The sequence below is a fragment of the Brassica napus genome, chromosome A9 (genome assembly GCF_020379485.1).
Source record: "Brassica napus cultivar Da-Ae chromosome A9, Da-Ae, whole genome shotgun sequence".
Classification (NCBI taxonomy): domain Eukaryota; kingdom Viridiplantae; phylum Streptophyta; class Magnoliopsida; order Brassicales; family Brassicaceae; genus Brassica; species Brassica napus.
The window spans coordinates 43305572-43320639 of record NC_063442.1 but is presented as its reverse complement, the minus strand read 5'-3'; the positions used below and the strand labels follow the sequence as shown (position 1 = coordinate 43320639).

The following is a 15068-nucleotide window of genomic DNA, read 5'->3' as shown; positions in this document are numbered from 1 at the left end:
CTAAACTTTGACAATATGTTTATAAATATCCAACGAATGTAACTTCAGAATACATTTATAAATATATAAATTCCAACGATTACATATTTACCCGCAAAAAAATAACAATTACAGGAAATGTGATACATATTACAATCATACAGACTACAAAAACCAACCATATAGTTTCCAGCTTTCTAGGTAGTATGACTTTAATGAATACTTGCTTTTATTGGTTGTCATTGCCAAATCTCCCACCAGGCCCACCACTGCGCCTTATAGCTCATCCTACACGAAAATTCAGAATCATACAAGTTATACAACTTTAGAACAGTGATGATGATTTAGTACTAAAACACATAAAACCATTTTAAAGTGGTTGAATATAAAACCACTTAGTTTACTTACATGGTAATCGTCCATGTAATCACGTCGGTGGTGCTGCAAAACAAAACATTTATAAAATTGTCACTCACTTATATTCCAGAACTAACAGAAGGAGAACAAAACAACTGAACTGAGTTGGTCTCAATGTGTACGTACTCGTTTGTAACGATGCCTCCTGTCCCTGTGTCCATACCGGTCACCCCTCTCCTTTCTTCTACGCTCCCCTTCTTCTCGTGCTATCCTAGCTTCCTGCAATCGTCAAATTGTATGAGATCATGATTAAGATAAACAGAGAAGATTTTAAAAGCAAGTAAGGACTTGTTTTGAAAACTACAAACCTCATCTTCTCTAGCTTTTTTTTCTTTCTCAGCTTCCGCAAATAACTCCTTCTCAGACTGGTCAGAAGAGTATATATAAGCACATCAGATTACTAATAAGACATTTTCTATAATAAAATCATGCAGAAACTCATTTAACTTTGTCTAAAAAGAAGCAAAAAGAAGGTATCCCAAAGGCATGGAGAAGCCTACCTCTCTGTGCTGAGCAAAATAGTCATCCACCATGCTCCTTGCATATTCCGGGTCATCACTGATCAAGATATTGTCAAATATTGAACCAGCCTTCACCTGCAGTATTAACAACATCAATTTCTCAATCCAGCCGTACTAGATTGACTATCATATAACTATCTGGTGATGGATTGATTATATTGATAGTTAATTATTGGATGGAACTTAGAACTCACCTGCCATACTTCAATGCCTGCATATCTTATAGGCTTCAGAACATAAAGATCTGGATCATCTTCAAACTCTGAGGAAAACAAAAACAAGAAGCTCAAGCTTAGCATTAACAAGAAGTAATCTACCCCATTTGCCAAAAGGTATCCAAAACATTAAATAGAAACATGCCTGGATTATCTATCCATGGATTCTTCCATTTTCCCTTGTAGTCAGGGTTCTTGATTTTCTGTAATGTTTTGATAACAATGTCAAATGGTGTAGAAGACGAATAGGGTAAATCTATATAACCATTGATGAGTGTTCAGTCAAGTACCTTTGCTTTCCAAGAACCTTTGTAGGCAGGGTTTGGGATCTTTGGTGGTTCCCAGTGACCATTTTCTTCCTCATCCCAGTCCTCAGGCTAAAAAAATTGAATCAAAACCGGAAAGATAATAAGACTACTACTAAAACACAACTACAAAGCAAGAAATTAAAGAGTCCACTTCAACAGTACATACCTCTTTAGCTTTTTGGTCTGGAATTTCTCGTGGGATCAAATCATAACCCTGGTCACAAAAGAAAGGAAGAATCAGTTGCATGAATCAAACTAAGAGTTAGCAGTATGTGAACTTAACAGCTTTCCCTCAGTACATATAGTATTTTCTACATTGCTACCATGTTTACTAAAGAAGTTACCTCAGGTTTGACATCCTCAGGGTCATCGATATACTCTCTGTCATCCCAGTCCACTGGCTGCAAATAAAAAAAAAGTAATCCATTTTCTCATTTAGCAATCCACAATGTATTTAAGAAAGAGTCTTGGAAACATTACAAGCAAAGCAAATAGTGTTACCTTCTTTGCATTTTTAACCTTGATCTTCCTTGGAGGAAGGATGTCCCAGTCTGTGTACATACTGCCAAACTCCCTCTCTTTATTATCAACAAGGACGCTGTAAGAAGCATCAGGCCGCAGAATAAATGTGTAGAAGTGATTTAACTTGTCGGTTTCACATTCCAAATCCTTTTTAATTGGATAGTTCTGTCCCTGGTATGAAAGAATCACATGAAGCTTCTTCGTCTGTGTTCCGCATATATCTGGTCCAAACATTAGACTGCATAGAAAAAAGAAGTACTAATGAGAATCCTCAAACACAAGTAACCCGACCCGATAAAAATGAATCCGAATCTGACAACTTGACTAATATTGCATGTAATTTGGTAAACCGAATCCGATAAAAATGAATCCGAAATAAATCAACACTTCCACTGTTATTTCCATTTTGGCCATATAATTTAAACCAAGGCAGCTTGACTAAAGATTGCACACAACCTTCTAGGAGCTGAAGTTCAGTACGAGAAGGCATTGAAGGGATAAAGGCAGAAGATTAACCTGTAAGGAGTATCACCACCAAACTGCTTCTGGTTAACGTAGCCAGAGAGGAGCTTGATGTAAGCGCCACCACATTCAATGTCTTGTTCGATTTTGACTGAGTACTGGACAACAAGTGTCCGGTTCTTGTTGCTAAACTCTGGAATCTTTGCAGAAATTGCGTAATGCTTGGCATCATTATATGTCTGAATACCTAAACACAAAAAAGAAAAAAAAAATTCATTAAAGTTAAACCAAATAAAGATTTTATTGACTCACTCACGTCAACTTCAAAGATCAAAACCAATACACTAGAGAACATAGGACAAGACAATGAAAGGAAGTACCTTTATTGTCGGGATCGCCGGGCCATTTACCGGCGGTGTGCTTAAAGGTACCGGCTTTGCCTTCGTTTCTCTTCCAATCAGATAAGACCCACCTGCTTTTCCATCCACCTGAACACATCTGACTAAGTTAACTGCATAATTCTATAAATAGAAAGCCTAAAGGTGGAAACTTAGAGAGAAAGAGTGTTGTGATACTACTTCACCTTCGAAATGCTCTTCTAAGAAGATCTCTGAGAAAGCTAATGGAGTAAGAGTGAGAAGAGAGAAGATGAAGATGCAGAAAGACTTGAGCTTGTTTTGAGGCAATCCCATTTTTCTTCAGAATCTCTTGACATGGCTGGGGAAGTTGTGATTTGAGCTTTATAGCAAGATGAGCATTGACCCCATGGTCGTTTCGTTTAATTACAATAACACCCTTAACGTTTTGTATACTTCTTTCGTCTTCCATCTAAGTCTTGTTTTTTGCTTTTCAAGTCGTCGCATGGTGGACTGTGGAATGTTCAAAGTCGTTTTTTCAGCGTAGGGAGTGGGGCAAAATGACACGAATGGTCCCAGTGTTATGTTTCTTGCATTACTTTCATGTCGCCATTATGATATGTATACACATCATAATAAAGATTTGCCTGACTAATTAATTCCAATAATCCTATTTAACATATGATGTATCATATCATTTTTTGTTTGTTTTTGATTATGAAAGCTAATTACGAAAGAAATAATACAATATATGGTCATTAATCAATGATTTATCTTAATTATTTTTAATAATTTTAAAATTTGCATAAAACATGAAAATATCCTATATTAAAACAACAATAAAATCTTTTATTTTTCAAAAAAAAAAAAAAAAATCTTTTAAATATCTTAATACATTTATTGAAAACTTAGGAAGTAAGTAGGAAGAATTAAAACTTTTTGAGCTAATAGAAACTATGGGCCCAAATTATAATTATAAGATTATAACTGGGGCAAACAATAAATTCGGTTATTTGCAGAATAGGTCCCTTGAAACTATCTCATTTTCAGAATCTCCCTCGCCAAAATGTTTTCTCTTACCAAGAGTGCGAAGTATAGACTTCTTAAGACTTTTAGTAGAATCTTTTCAGTTTCACGACTAAGTAAGGAAGGAGACTGTGACCTTACTCCATCCTCCACTATGCTCAGCTCAGATCAGACCTCCAAACCCCAAAGCGACGCCGTAGATGTCTTCTGGCACGAAGGAATGCTCCAACACGACGCCGTCCAAGGCGTCTTCGACACGGGAATCAACCCCGGATTCCTCGACGTATTGGAGAAGCACCCGGAGAACGCCGACAGAGTCAGGAACATGGTTTCGATTCTCCAACGTGGTCCCATCTCTCCCTATGTCAACTGGCTTCCCGGTCGCCTCGCAATCGTCTCGGAGCTTCTAACGTTTCACACTTCAGGTACATAAGCTTCGAGTTTTGAGCTGTTTCCTTGCATACACTCTGATAAAGGATGAGACTTTATATACTTTGATCTCTGTTTCCTTGCATACACTTTGATAAAGGATGAGACTTTATAGAGTTGATACACTTAGTATAGACTTTGATCTCTGTTTTCTTGCATACACTCTGTTAGAGGAAGAAACTTTGTAGACTTTGACTCTGTTTTCTTGCATACACTGATAAAGGAAGAGACTTTATAGACTTTGATCTCTGTTTTCTTACAATAAGCTCTGATTAAGGAAGAGACTTTGTAGGCTTTGATCTCTGTTTTCTTATATACACTCTGTGAAGAGACTTTATGAACTTTGATCTCTGTTTTTTTACCTACACTCTGTTAAAGGAAGGGACTTTGTAGAGTTTGATCTCTGTTTTCTTACATACACTCTGGTAAAGGAAGATACTTTGTAGAACTTTGTGATCTATGTTTTCTTACATACACTCTGATAAAGGAAGAGACTTTATAGACTTTGATCTCTGCTTTCTTAAGGAAGATACTCTCTATAGACTTTGATTTCTATTTTTTACATACACTCTGATAAAGGAAGAGACTTTATGGACTCTGTTTTCTTGCATATACTCTGTTAAAGGAAGATACATTGTAGACTTTGATCTCTGTTTTCTTGCATACACTCTGATAAAGGAAGAGACTTTATAGAGTTTGAACTCTGCTTTCTTACATACAGTTTGATAAAAGAAGAGACTTTTTTGGTCTCTGCTTTCTAACATATACTCTGTTCCTTGTACAGAATACATAAACAAGCTAATAGAGGCAGATAAATCAGGAGAAAGGCGTGAAATCTCCGCAGGTACTTTCATGAGCCCAGGGTCTTGGGAAGCTGCGCTTCTTGCAGCCGGAACAACTCTATCAGCAATGCAACACATTCTCGACAGCCACGGCAAAATAGCTTATGCTCTGGTTCGCCCACCAGGCCACCACTCTCAGCCCACTCAAGCTGATGGGTATTGCTTCCTCAACAACGCAGCTCTCGCCGTGAAGCTAGCGTTGGATTCAGGACGCTGCTCGCGAGTTGCGGTTGTTGACATCGATGTGCACTACGGGAACGGCACAGCTGAAGGGTTTTACAGGTCTGATAAGGTTCTCACGGTGTCGCTGCATATGAACCACGGGTCGTGGGGGTCGTCTCATCCGCAGAGAGGGTCTGTTGATGAGCTTGGTGAAGGTGTGGGGTTGGGTTATAACTTGAATGTTCCTTTACCTAATGGTACTGGTGACAAGGGTTATGAATATGCGGTGAATGAGCTGGTCGTTCCTGCTGTTAGGAGGTTTGGACCTGATATGGTTGTTCTTGTTGTTGGTCAAGACTCTAGCGCTGTAAGTTCTTTATTCTTTTACCATTGTGTCAGAGGTCCACAGTTCGAGCCACGGCTGGGACGAAACTAATTTATATATTTTTTTAATAAATGTTAAATTTATTCAACAAAAAAAACTTTTGTACAGTGTCTGTTACTTGAGCCGAGAGTTTTGCCAAATGTTTCAAAAAAAAACTAATTAAATTTTCATCTCCATGGCTGAGACGAAACTAATATTACATGTTGTGGTTTCGGGTTTGGGGGATTACGGCCGTATAAAAAAAAACATGTAGACTATCTAACACACTGAGCTTATTCTCTTTGTACTGTGGGATATGCAGTTTGATCCAAACGGGAGACAATGCCTGACGATGAACGGATACAGAAGGATTGGGCAGATAATGAGGGCAATGGCAGAGGAGCATAGCAATGGAAGGTTGCTTATGGTGCAAGAAGGAGGGTATCATGTAACATATGCAGCTTACTGCCTCCACGCCATGCTTGAAGGCGTGCTGAAGATTCCAGAACCGCATCTTGAGGATCCGGTCGCTTATTACCCTGAAGATGAAGCTGTTGCTGTTGAAGCTGTTAAGTCAATCAAAAGATACCACTCTGAATATGTTCCATTTCTCAGAGGAACTTGATGTTGTGTAGTTTTTGTTTTGTTCATGTGTTGTAACATTTTGGAACATAGATCCATTCAAATAAAATCATGTACTATGATTGAAACCGCCCAAGGCTTTGTTACGTTCCTTTGCAGCTTTAAGAGTTTGGTTTGGGAAGGGAAGGGACATCTTCGGAAACCTGATTATACGCTCAATGGTTACTTCGTAGGAAGCATTATTGCTACCCCACAGTCCGACCAAAGTTCAGTCTTCTCAATATGAAGATCTTGTAGGCTTTGGAGGTTTGGGCTGTGGCCCATGGGGACAAAGTAACAATCGGCATGAATATGGGTAATTTGAAAAAAGTACATATTACAAAAAAATTGAGTAATTTGGAAAAAAACACACTTGGTTTTATTTTAAAATTTTTTATGTATAAAACAATTATGAAACTAGTGATTATAGAAACTTTTATCAATATTTTGTTACATGATTATAAGCAAGATTGACTTTTTTTTTGTTTGACAAACATTTTTCTAAATAAAAATTAGAAAAATGTATTATTATGTAAAATTGTAATCAAATTATATATATACACATATATTTCCACTGAATGATAAATGTTGTGGAACTTTATTAATTTAACAGTGGATGAGACTGTGCATAATGGATCGCTTATCAAATAAATAAGTAATGAAAAGTTTAAAAAAAAATAAGTAATGAAAAATACTCTCCTATAGGCTATAATCATTTTTATGATGTCATATTCTGCGAGGACACCTTCATTTGATGAATGACACATAAATCGTCAGTTTTTTTATCAATTTAAATATATGCATTTCGTTGACTTGCATATCTTTCATGATGTCATTTACTTATAAATACCGTCATTTGGTGAATGGATACATCAATGGTCAAAAGGTTTATCAGTGATAAATATAGGCCTTCTTCTTCTTTTTCGACAAAAAATCGGCACTTCTTTTCCTTGCATATATTTCCTGAACTACAAATATCAAATACTATGTATTATATGCTTTCTGTTCATGTATTTCGAAAGTCGGATGTCATTTTAATAATTTTCTTAAAAGTGAGAGTTTTATTAATTAGTATTCTTTTAAGTTATATATACATATACAATTTACCCTAAGCAGAAAAATTACACGAGAGAACATTCATTTTATTCTTGAGTATTCAACTCTGAAAAAATAATAGAAACTATATGTAAAAAGAACATTGTAATATAGTCCCCACTGGTCTCCCTTTCCCTCAAAACAAACCCCATTAATCTTTTCAGATTTTTTGTACGCTTCCTCCACCCATCTCTCTATATCCTTCTGCTCTCTTATTTGCTTGCTTTTTCTTTAATTTATTCTTCCAAGATCAAATAGTTCCTTCTTTGATTTCATTCGCATACCTAAAAATTTTATATAACCCAAACAAGAAGATATTATTGAAGAGAAACCACAAGTTCAAAAATGTCTATAGATTTATCATCTGATCGTGTTTGCTATGTCCTCTGCAACTTCTGCACGACAACTTTAGCGGTAATCTCTCTCTCTCTCTCTCCTATTTCCTTATATCAAAAATGAAAATCTTCAAGCCAGTTCTCCAAAAAAATGAAAATCTTTCTAGAAAGAAAGAGTGTTCGATCGGTCTTAGCTCAGAGATAGATCTCATTTTTCTAACAAAAATCAAACAGTAAGAATATTATTTTTCTTTTTCTTAAAAAAAAAAGAATACTATTTTCTATCAAACTTGATAAATATTTTATGAAGAATTTTGCATCTGGACATGAATCAACCTTATTCCTCTGATTATTGGTGAAGATACATAGGGGAAGTTTCTTGATCTCAGAAAATAAAGAAACCCTAAGTTTTTAATTTTACCTTTTTCTTTTGTGGAGACGACCCGTGATGAGATAAATATACCCAAAGAAGCAAAAGAAGTTCGGTGATTAGACCATATCTTAGTGCTCAAACAAAGTAAACTCAAAGGAAACAGCTCCTGATCAGATTTAGGGTTCTATGTGTTGGTTTGTAGTCTACAACCAAGCATCTTCTTTCCCTAATTTCACAATACTGTGAAGGTTTTATTTTTTGCCCTTTTCAGTGACATAGTTTTCTTTGGTGTTTCAGTAAAGCCATCATTTTCTTAAATACTACGCATAATTCCCTAAATTCCAATTGTCATTAATATTTCCTGTAGAGGGAATTGGTAGATAGACGTTGGTGCCTGCATCCATGTGATACTTCACATTATCTTTTGAAATATATAACTGTAGTATGTGACACATGTATAGACATATATCATATCAAACTATTAATCATAGATCTTTGATTTAGAAAGCGTGGTCCATGTAAAAAATGTTTACATCACATCGCCAGCTGAATTTTTTTTTTTTAAACATTTTTTATTCTCAATTTTTTTTTCTTCAGTGAGTTGAAGCTAATTTGTTATATGCATATTATGGTTTCAAAATTTAATTTAAATTTCACTATTTTCCCCGCTTTGTAGGCTGGCTTAATTATATGTTCAACAAACAAATCATTGGTCTATGATCTATAAGCTATCACGGAAAAATTGACTAGAATTTATACTTGTGTAGTAGCTTTAGTGTTATCCCAAACATCATAACTTGTATATAATTAAGTTCGCTAGTGTCTAAGTTGTCAAAGGTTAAAACATAAGCAATCAGGAGACATTCTTGTAAGTTGATTATTTACAGTTATCCTTTTTTTTGAGCAAATTTTACAGTTATCCTACATATAAATAAATAGTAGAGCTGTAGCGTGACTCTGATTAGGGACCAAGACGACCACATTTAATCAAAAAATGCTGAAGGTCGTCTTGCACAAAATAGGGGTGGTATTGTAGCGGATAGTACAAAAGATTTGTTCTACCCAGTTCGAGCAACAATTTTTTTGATCTATGCAAAAGCTGCAGACTGTTAAATCATGGCCGATCTTGACCACTTCGGATTGGATATGTACACAAAAATAAAAGAAGATTATAATTTAAGATGGTACCATCACATATTGTGTTAAGGACTTTATGGGCTGTGGTTAAGGTCAAGTCGTTTTCTAACATGACTGTCTTCTCCTTACAAGCTTCATCAACCATTCTTCATATCTTTGCTATCTTTTATCATGTTGCCTTGAGGATTGTGTGTCAGACATATAACTAATCAGAACCCACCATACGCAAAAATACACCCATCTCATATACAAACATATAGAGATTCTAAAGTTACTGTTTACACAATTTTTTTTTCAATTAATAATAAAATGAAAGTAGAAGCATGCATGACAGTTATCAGTGTTTTGGATCAGAGTAAAAATATGATTGTACTTGATAATTCTTCTAACTTTTTTATGTTCTAAAAATAAAATAAAAACTACTATAGGACTATCTTTAATTTACATGTATATTAAAAATATATAATTATCTGGTTTCATTTCATATAAACACAAACCATTGATTTAATTAAGAAGGTACTATGTAAATTGTTCCCTATAATTGAAGGCACTAGACCACGCAAATATTTTGTTTATTTTGTTTATTTTTTTCTCAGCAAATATTTTGTTTATTTATTTGTGAATAATTACAGAAACTACAAATTAAATATATTCTGAAATAAACGTTAAATAATATTAATTTTCAGTTGATTTATTATGCATTTTATTTGACTGATCTATTTGTAAGTCAACAAAAGAAAACCTATAGTTTGCTTTATTCTCGAAATTCTTAGTTGGATATGCATTTGTCAAATCAAATTACTGTTCTATGCTTAATCAAAAATGTACTGTTCCATATAGTGGGATAACAAATACTTCAAACGTTCCCTTTTAAATAGTGCATGCACAATATAATTAAGAAAGTTCTTCCCCATTACATTAGAGATTTGATTAACCAGCCAATCGAAATATAGGATAGTGGTAAACAAGACAAAAACTTGTCTGCATATATATACTATCACTTAAGAGATCTTACAAACTAATATATGATCAGGTAAGTGTACCATACGCAAGTTTGTTCACACTTGTGACGGTGAGATGTGGCCATTGTACCAATTTGCTCTCTCTCAACATTGGAGTTTCACTTCATCAAAGCTCGCCTCCTCCCATTCATCAAGATCTTCAGGTATCATACATATAAAATATCCTTAAAGACTTCAACATGTTTTTGTTACCATGCATGAAGAGTTCTGGATGATATAGTCTAATTGTAATCGTGAAGCAGCCTAAGCAACACATAGCCTCTTCGGTAACAAGGAAAGAATGGGGATCATCGTCCAGGAGCTCCAACCATTTTTCAACCACATTGTCAGAAAATGTCGATCGGGAGGCTCCTAGAATGCCTCCTATTCGTCGTAAGTCGATCTTTCCTGTCACATTAATGCACAAGCATCACAAGTATATTTGAAATTTGTGTGCATATATATTCAATGAGTCCATAATTATATGTTCATGGCAGCGCCGGAGAAAAGACAACGCGTTCCTTCGGCCTACAACAGATTCATCAAGTAACTTTCTAATACTTTTAATGAATTTTTCTCTCAACTCTTTCACTACAATTTTTTAACAACTCTCTCTTCTTAATTAGAGAGGAAATCCAAAGGATCAAAGCTGGCAATCCAGCGATCAGCCACCGTGAGGCGTTTAGCACAGCTGCTAAAAATGTAAGCTTCCTTCTTAATTTATCATTATTTCTAATAGGACAGATGATGTCAGAAATATGAAGACTATGGAAATAAATAATTGTTTGTATAGAAACATAAATCACCACTTTTTATTTTGTACATCTATCACAACTAAAATATCACAACTTATTGAATGCAGTGTTTTCTAATAAAAAGCTTAGTAAAATGAAATTATTAACACTGTTCTTCTAATGCTATCTCTTGAATAATACAATTTTTTTTTGAAAACACATGATTGGCTAATATCTTCTATTTTATAATAAGTATTAGAGATTTCTAAACAAATTATAATGGTTGAGGTGGGAAAACCCTAGGGTTTATTTCTGTCATGAGCTAAGATGAATTTTTTGAAATATGTGTATATACCAATACGATAGTGGATCCTGCTATGCGCAATTGGTGGAGTTTTATTGCAGTACATATTTTTAAAATTGCCTTTTTGTGTGTAGTGGGCACATTTTCCTCACATTCACTTTGGATTAAAGCTGGATGGCAACAAGAAAGGCAAGCAATTAGACCAGACAGTTGCAGGCCACAAGTCTAATGGCTATTTCTAAAGCCTTTACATATATATTGATAATGGCTATTTTTTTTTGGTAGGAATATTGATAATGGCTATTATATATATGTGTGTGTGTATGCTGATGATGGAAGAGAAGGCTAGGAAGAAGATCAAACATAACCTTACATACATATTATATATTCATGTATGTATGTCCCTTTCTTTTTCTTGTGTGGGCTCCATCTATAACTTCGTTTCTAGCTTACATTCCTCTAATAAGGGAAGCCCATATGTGGTTTTCATATTCGAACCTAATTATTTAAGAAAGAATCTCCTTTGCGAAAACTGTAATATAAATTTCATCTTTCCTCGTTCTGAAAAGGTGTAGCTTTTTGTGTGGTCACGAATTTATATAATGAGTAGTTTTGTAGTACTACTGTGGCACACGAGCTTAAAGATGTATGGAATTCGATTGATTCCATTTCAATTAAATATAGGTTATTTTAAAAATAAATAAAACGATTTTGAGTAAGAACATAAATATATAGAAGGAGTTTGGACTTTAGATATTTGTTTTGGAGTATAGATAAAGATCTAGGATATATATACGATGATCCCATGTATATATGTACTTATTAGAGTGGGTAATAAAGGATAAAACTCATTTACAAAAAAATAAAAATAAAGGATCAAATTCCATATGAGGATGTGTATATGGTAACTTTTATGGTGCTGAGGTAATTCTGAGAATCACTCATTCCAAAGAAACATTCTTTCCAAAACCAAAGGCTCTCAATCAATAGTTCAATGGTTGTATTTAACAGTTTAGAAAAGAGAAACAAAAATTGATGAGAAATTAATTCTCGTGTCTTCTCTTGTCAGCCACAATACTCGAATTCGGTTGAGTATCATGATTGTTGTTAAGTCACATTTTATGTTGCTGATTGGAACACTATTTTAGAAGGCAGATGATCACTGCAGGCAGCATTGATAAATGATAAATGACAAAAAAAGAAAAAAAATTGTAGCCGACAAGTTTTGTATGAGAAAAGATGTGATACGACTGTTCTCCATCCCTAAAATAGAACTGTGGAATATAAAGGTAGTATTCATATGCAGTGACCGTTTTCACCATTTCAAACCATGAAAAAGAACATGTCTTCTTTATCATAAAACATCAATGATTTGACTTTTGCAACGCATGCTCGTTTTCTAAAATTTGTGTTTTGTAAAATTTGTGTAGTATGTGGTCAACATAATAATTCTTGTTAACGTATCGAATTAAAAGAAAAGAAATGTACATGAGCTCCTTGTAGTTTTTTTCTCTTTTCTTTTAATTCGACACGTTAACAAAGCTCTTGTAGTTATACTCAACTTTTGCCAAAATAATGCGACATTGGAAACAAAATGACTCAAGCATCGACCAAACTGCAGTCAGTATATATAGTTTCCACGGTCGACATTAATTTGCTATTCAAGCATATATATTATACGTATTAATTATAAGAGTTTCGTGTTGTATAGTCCAAAATAAACACGAATTAGATAGAGATTGTAGGTATCTATATAATTCTGATCGATCGCAACGAAGGTTAGAGATGTGGGGCACGCTTTCCAGTAGTAATACAGACACTTACGTACACCTTCCATCGTCTCGTCCATGCACACACATACACACACATTTAAGAAAAAAATATATTTGAAAACTTGTGTGTAGTAATAAGTGATATACAATGAATGAGTGAGCGAGAGAGAAGAGATATTGAATGAAGGGTGTCCAAAACAAAAACAGAATCTGAAACGTCAAATCATGTTAGTTGGGGGTCTTTGTATGGCTTTGGCTCTTTGTGCTTCTGACGGGTCTTGTCCACTCACTTTAATGTTTTCTTTTTCTTTCTTCCTTTTTCATTGCATTTTTTCACTGCGTTGTTAGGGTTTTTTGTTTCCTCCTTCCATTAACGATTAATCTTGTTTTCTTTGTTATTAGAGAAATTTATTCTTGTATACTGAATCAGGTACTCGAATTGTAATTATTATTTTTGTTCCATTTCATGCTTTGTAAGAAAAGCCTAACAGCATTTCCAATGAAAAATTCTAATTTTTCCTCCAAAATAGAGTAAAATTGTTCCAACTTCACTCCATTTTCCATTTCATAATGAAGTAATGAACAAACAAAAAATAGATTACTCTATTTATGAAGTAAATTTTAGTATGGAGTGAGATATGAAGTTGGGTAAGGGCATTCTTTACTCTATATTTATTTTTACTTCAATTTAGAGGAAAAAATAGAGTAAGGATGAAGATGCGCTAACTACACAGGATGAAATGCCAAGTACTATCTATATATTATATTTATATATGGTTAAGAATATAAATTAAAAGTGACTAATTAAAAAAACATAGATAGGAAAACAAAATATAAATCAAAAAGTAGACAACGATACTGAAAGGTAAGATTAGTTATAGTTTGATACATGTGTTTATTTTTATTTTTTACTCCATAGATGATCATATACACTATCTTCTTCACATTATCTTATGAGTTATTAATCGAGTAAGTAGGATACCTGACTGGAAGAGTGGGAGTTTTGAAGGGCCACCGTTTGCTTTATTTTTAGTGGGCCACTTTGGGCCTTTACGACTTTCATTTGCAATGACCCAAAGCAGCCACCCTATTGACTCAAAATTGAATAGCCATTTTACCAAATAAAAAGAATATTTTACCTGAATATATTTTTATTATTTATAAAATTTAAAATTGATTTCCGTCGAGATTACTAATGACTTTACAAAAGACAAAAAAAGATACGTTTGTAGTATATAACAAGCAACAGATTTCTTGATTATAAAACTACTAGGGTTGGCCCGCCCTACGGGCGGGATATTAGTTAATTTGATATTCACTAAATGTTCAAATTGAAATTTGTTTTAAGATTCAAGAATTTGGTTATCTGTTATGTCTTACTTATTAGTATGCGGTGGTATAGTTGTTTTTCGATTATTCTTGCTTTGGTATTGTATCAAATTAATTAATTGTCCAACTCATATTTATAGATGTACAAATGTGGATTTGTGATAAAGTTTGATGACAATACTATTTTTTTTTAATTCTTATTCATAGTGGAGTGTGCATGTGTCAGAAAGAGGCCTATAACAACTTTTATGTTTTTGTGTATGAATTTTAAATATATATTATTTTGTATAATGCATACTTGCTCTACAACATTTGCTTGTAGACTAAAAAAATTATTTTCTATATTTTAAAAAAGAAAATATTTAGTCTAGAATATAACATGGACATATGTATTAACTATATATAGAAGTTGCGTGTTATTTTAAAATGACATATGTATAGAGATTTTTCAACCATTACTTCACTGGCACAAAACATTTATAACTGTAAATACCTTATTTTAAAAGCAAAACTAATAAAAGCGTGTACAACAAATGTATTTTGATATATATTATATGCATCAAGTTATAAAGGTTGGAAATATTGCAAAACAGTTTAGAGCAAAGTTTTTAACTTCACGATCTTCATCTTGACGTCAGTTCAGTGTCGGTCATGGCCACAAGCAGAAGAAGTATGGGCTTCCAGCTGATACGATAATAAGTATTTTCGCGGCCAAATATTTATAAAAAGTGACTTTAGCCTATTGGTTCTAAGAGAAATTACCA

The 15068-nt window shown here is 34.0% G+C and overlaps 3 protein-coding genes and 1 long non-coding RNA gene across 5 annotated transcripts; 2 read left to right on the top strand and 2 right to left on the bottom strand.

The window, feature by feature from the left end:
- Window position 1: 1 nt before the first annotated feature.
- LOC106420124 (calreticulin-3-like) lies at window positions 2–3249 on the bottom strand. Its single transcript, XM_013860963.3, has 14 exons — window positions 3008–3249; window positions 2805–2912; window positions 2479–2671; window positions 1942–2200; window positions 1785–1841; window positions 1607–1654; window positions 1423–1509; window positions 1278–1335; window positions 1112–1179; window positions 897–992; window positions 705–761; window positions 523–615; window positions 388–420; window positions 2–267 (listed from the first exon to the last, which is right to left on the bottom strand). Exons 1-14 carry the CDS (start codon window positions 3114–3116, stop codon window positions 256–258), a joined length of 1278 nt encoding a protein of 425 aa, XP_013716417.2. The 5' UTR covers window positions 3117–3249; the 3' UTR covers window positions 2–255.
- Window positions 3250–3553: 304 nt separating this feature from the next.
- LOC106419804 (histone deacetylase 8-like) lies at window positions 3554–6307 on the top strand. Its single transcript, XM_013860638.3, has 3 exons — window positions 3554–4231; window positions 5020–5606; window positions 5926–6307. Exons 1-3 carry the CDS (start codon window positions 3847–3849, stop codon window positions 6226–6228), a joined length of 1275 nt encoding a protein of 424 aa, XP_013716092.3. The 5' UTR covers window positions 3554–3846; the 3' UTR covers window positions 6229–6307.
- A 1065-nt stretch (window positions 6308–7372) lies between these two features.
- On the bottom strand, window positions 7373–10188 carry LOC125578614. The gene is made up of 2 exons (XR_007316729.1): window positions 8076–10188; window positions 7373–7603 (listed from the first exon to the last, which is right to left on the bottom strand). It is a non-coding gene; the product is annotated as an uncharacterized LOC125578614 (long non-coding RNA).
- On the top strand, window positions 7501–11765 carry LOC106419835 (putative axial regulator YABBY 2). 2 transcript variants are annotated; one of them, XM_048741888.1, is made up of 7 exons: window positions 7501–7733; window positions 10198–10329; window positions 10426–10558; window positions 10663–10711; window positions 10792–10867; window positions 11338–11475; window positions 11508–11765. In XM_048741888.1, the coding sequence occupies exons 1-6, from the start codon at window positions 7665–7667 to the stop codon at window positions 11443–11445; spliced, it is 567 nt and encodes a 188-aa protein (XP_048597845.1). In that variant the 5' UTR covers window positions 7501–7664; the 3' UTR covers window positions 11446–11475; window positions 11508–11765. The 2 variants fall into 2 exon arrangements, with proteins under 2 accessions (XP_048597845.1, XP_013716130.1); XM_013860676.3 differs by having other exon boundaries at window positions 10429–10558; window positions 11338–11765.
- The last annotated feature ends 3303 nt before the right edge of the window (window positions 11766–15068 follow it).

Coding starts and splice junctions, on each gene's coding strand:
- LOC106420124 (XM_013860963.3), bottom strand. CDS start 3,116: ATGGGATTGCCTCAAAACAAGCTCAAGTCTTTCTGCATCTTCATCTTC. Junction 2,672..2,804: donor CGGCGATCCCGACAATAAAG/GTACTTCCTTTC, acceptor TTTTGTGTTTAG/GTATTCAGACATATAATGAT. Junction 1,336..1,422: donor AAGGTTCTTGGAAAGCAAAG/GTACTTGACTGA, acceptor AAAACATTACAG/AAAATCAAGAACCCTGACTA.
- LOC106419804 (XM_013860638.3), top strand. CDS start 3,847: ATGTTTTCTCTTACCAAGAGTGCGAAGTATAGACTTCTTAAGACTTTT. Junction 4,232..5,019: donor TCTAACGTTTCACACTTCAG/GTACATAAGCTT, acceptor TTCCTTGTACAG/AATACATAAACAAGCTAATA. Junction 5,607..5,925: donor TTGGTCAAGACTCTAGCGCT/GTAAGTTCTTTA, acceptor TGGGATATGCAG/TTTGATCCAAACGGGAGACA.
- LOC106419835 (XM_048741888.1), top strand. CDS start 7,665: ATGTCTATAGATTTATCATCTGATCGTGTTTGCTATGTCCTCTGCAAC. Junction 10,330..10,425: donor CCATTCATCAAGATCTTCAG/GTATCATACATA, acceptor GTAATCGTGAAG/CAGCCTAAGCAACACATAGC. Junction 10,712..10,791: donor GCCTACAACAGATTCATCAA/GTAACTTTCTAA, acceptor CTTCTTAATTAG/AGAGGAAATCCAAAGGATCA.